The 9,113-nt window shown below is 38.6% G+C and overlaps 2 protein-coding genes across 2 annotated transcripts; both read left to right on the top strand.

The window, feature by feature from the left end:
* Positions 1 to 120: 120 nt before the first annotated feature.
* LOC103404607 (probable inactive ATP-dependent zinc metalloprotease FTSHI 1, chloroplastic) lies at positions 121 to 6,085 on the top strand. The gene is made up of 15 exons (XM_008343534.4): positions 121 to 1,111; positions 1,205 to 1,289; positions 1,755 to 2,189; positions 2,276 to 2,329; positions 2,427 to 2,492; positions 2,631 to 2,726; positions 2,853 to 2,981; positions 3,358 to 3,410; positions 3,560 to 3,755; positions 4,056 to 4,170; positions 4,241 to 4,515; positions 4,832 to 4,915; positions 5,000 to 5,112; positions 5,207 to 5,456; positions 5,596 to 6,085. Exons 1-15 carry the CDS (start codon positions 417 to 419, stop codon positions 5,794 to 5,796), a joined length of 2,847 nt encoding a protein of 948 aa, XP_008341756.1. The 5' UTR covers positions 121 to 416; the 3' UTR covers positions 5,797 to 6,085.
* Positions 6,086 to 6,331: 246 nt separating this feature from the next.
* Positions 6,332 to 8,850, top strand: LOC103404822 (SUN domain-containing protein 5-like). The gene is made up of 2 exons (XM_070812525.1): positions 6,332 to 6,506; positions 7,344 to 8,850. Exon 2 carries the CDS (start codon positions 7,457 to 7,459, stop codon positions 8,291 to 8,293), a length of 837 nt encoding a protein of 278 aa, XP_070668626.1. The 5' UTR covers positions 6,332 to 6,506; positions 7,344 to 7,456; the 3' UTR covers positions 8,294 to 8,850.
* Positions 8,851 to 9,113: the final 263 nt, after the last annotated feature.

A 9,113-nucleotide genomic window follows, 5' to 3' on the forward strand; every position in this document is an offset into this window, starting at 1 on the left:
GCTAAATTTTCCGGGCTAAAAAATTTGGCTTTTAGCCCAAGGGTTGGAGATGGTCTAATAGACTAGCAAAAAATAAAAATTTATTTGAAAAAAAGATAAGGTAAAGAAACACCGAACTTTGTAGTAGTGGAGAAACCAGGACCCAAAGGTTGATCGAATTCGGACCCTGAATCTGAACCCGCCTGAAAAAACTTGACCCGGATAATATGAAACAGAACTCATACATCTCTCAAATTCTCAAAGTTTCAAACTTTCCAGTTTCCAACTCAAAATTCATGCAACAAAATTGCATAATAAAAAATGAAGAATCTTAAACCCTAAAAATAGATAAACGCCCAAAAATTATGAGCACAAATTGCCGCATTTCCCTCCAAAATTAAACCCCAATTGCTCAAATTTCTTCGTTTTCCCCAGCAATGGCATCCATTGACATTCTCAATCCACCCAAAATTTACATTCCCAAACCACACACCCACTTCAAACCCCCAGCTCAGTCGAAGCGTTTCGGTTTGATTCGGAAAGTTCAACCGCAGCTGCCTATCCGCCACCGGTCACTCACCCTCCTCTGCCAATCGTCTTCCTGGCCGTCGTCAAGGTCCGGTGACAATAGCAAAGCCCCCCAGGACGATTATGTGACCAGGGTCTTGAAGGAGAACCCTAGCCAGATTGAACCCAGGTACTTGGTAGGCGACAAGTTTTATACTTTGAAAGAAAAAGAGAGTTTGGGGAAGAATTCCAATGTGGGTTTTGCTGAACTCTTTGCGAAAAGGCTGAATTTTTCGAAGGCGAAAAATGAGAGAACTGAGGGGCTAAGTGATGGTGGAGTGAAGGATGACGCTGTACATTTGAAGGACATTTTGAGGGAGTACAAGGGGAAGCTCTATGTGCCTGAGCAGATTTTCGGGACAGAGTTGCCGGAGGAAGAGCAATTTGAGAAGAGTTTGGAGGAATTGCCCAGAATGAGCTATGAGGAGTTTCTGAAAGTTGTGAAGAGTGATAAGGTTAAGTTGTTAATTTCCAAGGAAGTTGCAGGGACTTCTTATGGTGTCTGTGATTACATTGTTGATTTGAAGGAGATACCGGGTGAAAAGAGCTTGCATCGAACCAAATGGTAAAAATGACTAACCAGTTTGTTGCTTAGGGAGTAGTGATTTTTGTGGACGTTTTTGGCAGCTTATTGATATATGTTTTTGCAATTTTTCAGGGCAATGAGGCTGGATGAGGGTGAAGCTCAAGCTCTTTTGGAGGATTACACAGGCCCGAGATATATGATTGAGGGGCATACTACGGTGATCAATCATTTAACTCATTTCTACTAAGTTAAATATAACTTATGAATGAAATGGAAATTGGTTTTAAGAAAATGCAAACTAGTTATCGATGAATTATCTTGTGGTAAAATTAGAGTGTTTGGTATGTAGTCCCATTTTATTCGGAGGTTCTGGTTTGAGTGCTTAAAAAGTAAAGGTGGCTGTGTTAACTTTACTTTAGTTATTTGTAGTATCAGTGATTAGAAAATATTTGGGCTCAATGAAAATAATCAGGTTCAAGAATTAACTTCAGATTTCATTTTTTTGCAGCCATATCTTGTACTATATATCTAGACTTGAGGTTTTGGACCTAGAACACATGCACTGGTGTCATAGAATTGGAACCATATGTTTAAAGAGTCAGGAAACCCGTTTGGTTTTTCTTTTTCTTTTTATTCCTATAGAAGGTTAATCTTTCCTTACTGTTTGATTCCTTTGCTGTAGTCGTGGGTTGGAAAGGTACCACAGTACCCTCATCCGGTGGCATCTTCCATATCTAGCAGAATGATGGTGGAGCTTGGAATGGTAACAGCTGTAATGGCTGCTGCAGCAGTTTTTATTGGAGGATTCCTGGCTTCTGCTGTATTTGCTGTTACCAGCTTCGTTTTTGCTTCAACTGTATATGTTGTATTACCTATAGTCAAACCATTTTTGAGACTTTTTCTTGGTCTCGTCTTGGGTATTTTGGAGAGAGTATGGGACAACCTTGTTGACTTTTTCAGTGATGGAGGCATTTTCTCTAAATTTTCTGAATTTTACACATTTGGTGGTCTATCTGCCAGCATTGAGATGTTAAAACCGATAACAATTGTCCTTATGACCATGGTCATTCTTGTCCGTTTCACACTTTCAAGAAGACCTAAGAACTTCCGGAAGTGGGTAATGCTGCATCATTTCTACAGTTTCATGCCTTGTATTATTATGCCATGGATTTGATCACCATGTGTTGCACTTAATATATGTAGGACCTGTGGCAAGGGATTGATTTTTCACGATCCAAAGCTGAAGCCCGTGTTGATGTTAGTTTTCTAATAGTTACTCATTTTGCAACTTCCTAGCTTATTGAAGTTGTTCATAAGATTTTTTGAATTCTATTTTGTCTTGGCATGTGTTCAGGGGTCAACTGGAGTTAAGTTTGGTGATGTGGCAGGGATTGATGAAGCAGTAGAGGAACTCCTGGAGGTATTCATTATCACTATTCTTTGAGAATGAATTGCTTATATATTGTAATTCGTTCATGGTCTTATGTTGTTATAATTCTTAATGCTACATTCCTAATTAAGGGAAACTTATTAGTATCTTTCATATTCTGCTGATTAGTTGGTGAGGTACTTGAAGAACCCAGAACTATTTGACAAAATGGGAATAAAACCACCGCATGGGGTTCTTTTAGAGGGTCCACCTGGATGTGGCAAGGTTTGTTATTTGTGTAGATCTTCAATCCGTGTCCAATACATGAAAGCATTACTAACTTTTCAGTTTTCTGTGTACAACACTTAAGTTAAGCATTACTAACTTTTCAGTTTACTCACCTTTTTCCAGACCCTGGTTGCAAAGGCCATAGCTGGTGAGGCTGGTGTTCCGTTTTACCAAATGGCTGGATCTGAATTTGTTGAAGTCTTAGTTGGTGTTGGTTCAGCTCGTATTAGGGATCTATTCAAAAGAGCCAAGGTGATTATACTTCCCATTTTGTAGTTGAATTCTGTTAATTCTGATTGATCTCCTTTAGATTTACTTTACAATTTACGCCATTTTTAATTCTAAACATATAAACCTGGACATATTTTTGGAGGCACCGTGCGGCTAACAAATTTGGTTCTCGCCATATTATCCCACTGTCACCCTGAAGGGGAAGTGAGGACACAAACAAGTCACGCTCTGCTATCAGTTTCATAGTTTCGACTTTAAAATCTACTTTCCTCTTTAAAAGTGGTTCTGACTTCTGACTTCTGAGAGAGTATTTTAATCAATTATAGCGACATATTCACTTTCTTGAAGTCTTTATTGGGATTGTTATGCTATGTATTTGTTTATTTTTTTGGTGCAGGTAAACAAACCATCTGTTATTTTCATCGATGAGATTGATGCGTTGGCTACGAGGTATGCATATTTCTCTTGGTGAACTTTAATGATTTGTGGTTTTAATTTTTTTAACATACAGTTATTACCTTTATGACATATCATTAGTGTTTAACTTTGAACTGGATGCTAATACACTTACGGGTATTTGTTTTCTATCCTATGCTCAGGCGTCAAGGAATTTTCAAGGAAACTAGCGACCACCTGTATAATGCAGCCACTCAAGAGAGAGAAACTACTCTGAACCAGCTCTTAATTGAGCTTGATGGATTTGATACCGGTAAAGGTGTTATATTCTTAGCTGCTACAAATCGCAGGGATTTGCTAGACCCTGCACTTCTTCGACCAGGTCGTTTTGACCGGAAGGTTTGTTCTCTTTCTAAAGTAAACGACTGTTGGACCTAGGCTACTGTGTTAGATTCATGGAATTTGACTCTGTTTAAAGTTGAGATGACATACTTCAGTCATATTATACATCTGTATCTGATTCTAAATGAGCCATTCAACCATTCTCCAATCATTGGTTGGATTTGCGCAGGTTGATATCAGATTATTCACTGAAACTGATATTTTCTGCTTGGTTATCTATAAATTCATTAAATTGTATATGCTAGCTTTGTTGAATGTAATTTAGTGGCTCATTATTATTTGGGTTGCATCCTGCAGATTAAAATTCGTCCTCCTGCTGCGAAGGGGAGATTGGATATTTTGAAAATCCATGCAAGCAAAGTGAAAATGTCACCATCTGTTGATTTGTCCAGCTATGCACAGAACTTACCTGGTATGCATCTGTCTTTGGCGTTCCACTGGATTTGCAAATTGAAGGCCTGAGGCCAATTTCTATTTATCAGGATGGACGGGAGCAAAGTTGGCTCAGCTGGTCCAAGAGGCTGCACTTGTAGCAGTGAGGAAGGGGCATGATTCAATTTTTCAGTCAGACTTGGATGATGCTGTTGATAGACTCACTGTAGGACCAAAGCGGGTTGGAATAGAGTTGGGCCATCAGGGTCAATGTCGTCGAGCCACTACTGAAGTTGGAGTGGCAATGGCTTCTCATCTGCTTAGGCAATATGAGAATGCAGAAGTTGAACGATGTGATCGCATTTCAATCATCCCTCGTGGTCAGGTGTTCTTTCTGCTCCTTTATCTTCTTTTTCCTCCATAGGCTAATTTGTCCTTCTTCTTTGCTTTGCATGTTTTTGACACTGTCTTGTGAAATAGTCACTGTTATGTGGTTCATCCTTGTCGTGCTGTTGCATACTTAGGTAACCTGAATGATTTTATAGACAACCAACTATCTTCTTAGATTATGGTGTAACCTTGTCATGTTAATTTTGCAGTTGATGGCTACTTTGATATCAATAATAGAATTATTTGACTCTGGTATTTCCTTTTCTATCACTTGTTAATTATGGTGTAACCTTGTCAAGTAATTTGTACAGACATTGTCACAAGTTGTATTTCATCGACTTGATGATGAATCATACATGTTTGAACGCCGGCCACAATTACTGCATCGCCTTCAGGTTTGCTTCTTTTTGTTCTTATAGTTTCTTTTAATACTGTATCCTATCTTTTATCTGAAGGTTTTCTTTCTTTCTTTTGTGCAGGTTTTACTTGGTGGGAGGGCTGCTGAAGAGGTCATATATGGACGAGACACATCAAGGGCATCGGTTGACTACCTTGCTGATGCATCTTGGCTTGCTCGTAAAATTTTAACCATGTGAGGCCCTTATTCACTACTGTTTTTCTACCTCCTTGCTTTCTGTGTGGTTGACAGGTTGTAATGATCTGATTTGATTAATCTCTCCTTACAGTTGGAATTTGGAGAATCCGATGGTCATACACGGAGAGCCACCACCCTGGAGGAAGAAACTTGAATTTGTAGGCCCTCGGCTGGACTTCGAGGGATCACTGTACCACGACTATGATCTGATTGAACCACCAGTGAACTTCAATTTAGATGATGATGTTGCAAAAAGGGCGGAAGAGCTGATACATAAAATGTATGACAAAACACTTTCTCTGCTTAAGAAGCATCACACGGCCTTGCTTAAAACTGTGAAGGTAATTGGTCTGAATGCAAATTGGTATCTTAATATCTTGAATGCAAATTGAGATTACGTATGTGTAGATGAGCTGACTGCATTTAACCTCGAAGCTGTTCAATGACTTGGTGGGATTCATTGGCTTTCTTTCATTTCAGGTTCTTCTTGAACGCAAGGAAATTAGCGGTGAAGAAATTGATTTTATCTTGAACAAGTACCCTCCACAAACACCCTTAAAGCTTCTTTTAGAGGAGGAAAATCCTGGCAGCCTTAAGTTTGTCACACAAGAACAAGAACAGGAACAGGAACGTCAGTTAGAGTACGCCCTTCTATCACAATCCAAAGGGGAAACCCTATGATTAAGCGAATGGGGCCTCTCCGCAGACTTGGCATATCGTGCATGGATCGAGGACTGCATTGAAAGCTTCAGTTCCATCAAGAGCATGAAGAGCGCGAATGAGATTGTATCTTGTAATTTTGGTGTAATCTGTCTCTCCTGTATTTCAAAAGAAGGGCCAATTTTTTCATTTTGTTGGGCTTTATTATTATTATTTTTTTGGGGGGTTTGTTCATAGATAATGTAGAAATATGCACTTTCTTTTTCCATTTACACATGAATGAGATTACTACTCAGATAGTTGGATGCCATGATCTCATTATAAACTTCTTTTTCATCATATTGAAAATCTCATGTCACACAATTCTTTTTCTTTATTTAGTTGCTGAGATGACTTGCATAAAACTGAGATGTCAAGATGGTAGTGTCCTAAACCCCTCATGCAATGCCATGTGGCAATGCGTGATAAGTTTGGACACAGCCTTGGGCGTCCATGTTTCATGTCAGTCTTTTCCTTGTTTACCAGTTTTTTACTCGTTATGATCTGTCAACGTCTCATATATTCAAATTTCGTTTCACTTTTTTACTCAAACAACAATTTGATCTAAATAAAGAAATGCTACAACAACAAGAGCAAGAGCTTCTACGAGCTCTCTCTCTCTTTGATCTTCTCTCTCTGGTGCCTTGTCTTCCCATTCTACTCTAAGCTTGGTCTCGGCCATGGCAATGGAGGTATCTATAATTTATATTTTTTTTCTTTTGTGTTTGGTTTGTTTGGTTTTCTGGATTTGGATTTTTTTGTAAAGTTTGCCCCTTTTTACCTGTAAATTCTAATGCCTTGATGCCCATTTCTCAGTTTTGTATTTTCTAGCAAACCCATTTCCCCAATCTGTATTTTGTATCAATGGATTGGAGAGAAAAGGATGGAATGCTAATCAGTTTCTCAAAGAAAAGATATCCAAATGCTTACTAAAATAATGAGTTGAGAAAAAGATAACTTTGTTTTGGACACTGCTATTGGTGAAATGAATTCCAAATTTCCTTCATGGGCATGAAAAAATGTCAATAGGTTCCAATTTCTTTTTCATTCAACAACCTCCGGTGGAGATGGAAGTAGAGCAAGGGCTTCTCCGCCCATTTCCGATTGGTTTTGGGTTGGATGCTGACGTTTTAACATTAAGGGGGTTTGTTTCTTATTACCCGCAGTTCGGTTTTGAATGATTTTGTTTCTTGGTTAAAGAATGTTCATATCTTAAGACTGGATTCTGGGAAAATCCATGTAGGTTTTCTATTTCTTCTTCTTTTGAATAATATGTTCCTTTGCTCAAGTGTAATGTTGGGAAAATTTCTTCTGCTCTTACTCTTATATTCTTCGTCGTGACTCGTGAATGAAAACGTTTCTGTGATTTACCAAATCTTATCTTCATCTGGAGCCAAGAGGACATTTCTGCTATTTTCGGATTCATGCTTTTAGGATAAGCTATTTGGATGGCATTTTAGCTTTTACCTTTGCCTATTTATTTATTTCTTTCAGGTTTGCTCTTTTAACATGAGCTATATTTTCTTCAGGGACTTCAGCTCCTGATAACAGATCTACACATTGTCCTAGTGTTCACAGTGGTAAGCAAGGTGACGATGCATGCTCATTTATAGAAAATGGAAGCAGAAAGCAGACAAATGGAATGGTATTAGATTTTACTTCATCTCAAAACTGTTACGATTCTGGAGTTTGTGACAACTATGCAATTTCCAAGTACTCACTTCCAGAGACGAATAGATTAGTTTGGAGTATTTTAGGCTATGGTGATTTGGTTTGTGAACTACATCAAGCACCAGATCACAACACAAATCATTCAGGACAACTGAATGGAAGAACTTCTCATCCCTCCTATCTCAATTTTGACGAATTTCGAAACATAACAAAGCAGGAAAAAGGTCAGGATATCCCTAGTCTGCTAGTTAACGTAACCCACGGGCTTGAATCTGATGGAACAGAGTGCAACTATGCCTCTGCATCCAAGGGTGCAAAAGCGGTGGCTCACAATAAAGAAGCAAAAGGAGCAAGCAACATATTGGGAAAGGATCACGATAAGTGCCTTAGAAACCTTTGCTCTGTTGGGGGAAAGTTCGTCATAGTTGAGCTTGCAGAAGAGACTTTGGTAGATGCTGTCAAGATTGCAAACTTTGAGCACTACTCTTCTAACTTCAAGGAATTTGAATTGTCTGGAAGCTTAAGCTATCCGGCAGAAGCGTGGTCGCCATTGGGAAACTTTGAGGACTACTCTGCAGAACATGCAGCCAATAAATTGCCAGACCCTAATTCAACTGTAAAATCCTCTCCAAAAGAAGAGGTTGGTTCAACTGACTGGAAAACAAGTAGTGTTGGTCAAACTGGGGTTCAAACAGCTGGTGTAGGGACAGAAAGCGTTGAAGATACACAAAAAGTCAATGTAGACATTACCAACAATCCAGTAACTGCAAGCAAGATTCCAGAGCCGGTTATGAAGGTAAGACAGTAGCCAAACGGAAGAATTCCTGGTGACTCAGTTCTGAAGATTTTGATGCAAAAAGTGAGGTCACTCGAGCTGAACTTAACTGTGCTGGAGGAGTATATCAAAGAATTAAATCGAAGACAAGGGGGTATCTTGCCGGAGGTTGGTAAAGAGCTGTTGAGAATATCATTGCTTCTGGATGAAAGCAAAACAGAGATTAAAGATCTCTTGCAATGGAAGGAAATTGTGGTACTCCGTTGTTTTTTCTTAACATTTACTACACATTTTGTGTTTATGCATATAATTTTCGGGACAGTAAGCATATAATTTTGGGTTTTGATGATTATTAGCAGAAGTATGACAATATTCATCACTTTAATCTATAGTTAGAAATTCCTCTTAATTTTCTTCTAGTGCCAATCCAGCTTTAGCATTAGGTTTTTGGCCACTTTTTAATTTAGAGTTGTTTTTTGGTATAATAGAAAGAAAGGGTGTTGTAGAAAAAGAAAGAAGTTTATATGTCATCGATGGATCACAATTTATGTGGTCAATAAGAAAATAATCCGAAGTTTGGTTCTTTGTTTCTTTTCGTTTTAAAGTCGTGAAATTAACAATATTAACAAATATGAATTATGTCAGTCGATTAGAACAGTATGATGATCACTAACTTGCAAATTTGATTCCCACTTACTCAGCAAAGTTGAAGAGGAATAAAAAAAGATCCTTGGCTTGAGCTGAAAGGGAGAGAAGAAGCGTCACACAGAAGAAAAAAAATTGAGATGAGTTAACGCCGTCACTTTGGGGCCATTGTGAGGGAGACATGTGGGAGTTGTCGTGAATACATTAA

Source organism: Malus domestica, chromosome 14 (assembly GCF_042453785.1).
Source record: "Malus domestica chromosome 14, GDT2T_hap1".
Lineage (NCBI taxonomy): Eukaryota > Viridiplantae > Streptophyta > Magnoliopsida > Rosales > Rosaceae > Malus > Malus domestica.

What these genes read in the sequence shown, in the direction of transcription:
- LOC103404607 (XM_008343534.4), top strand. Translation starts at nt 417, where the DNA reads ATGGCATCCATTGACATTCTCAATCCACCCAAAATTTACATTCCCAAA. An exon ending in CAATCATCCCTCGTGGTCAG is followed by an intron (nt 4,516 to 4,831) that starts GTGTTCTTTCTG and finishes TAATTTGTACAG; the next exon opens with ACATTGTCACAAGTTGTATT. An exon ending in AATTACTGCATCGCCTTCAG is followed by an intron (nt 4,916 to 4,999) that starts GTTTGCTTCTTT and finishes TCTTTTGTGCAG; the next exon opens with GTTTTACTTGGTGGGAGGGC.
- LOC103404822 (XM_070812525.1), top strand. Translation starts at nt 7,457, where the DNA reads ATGGTATTAGATTTTACTTCATCTCAAAACTGTTACGATTCTGGAGTT.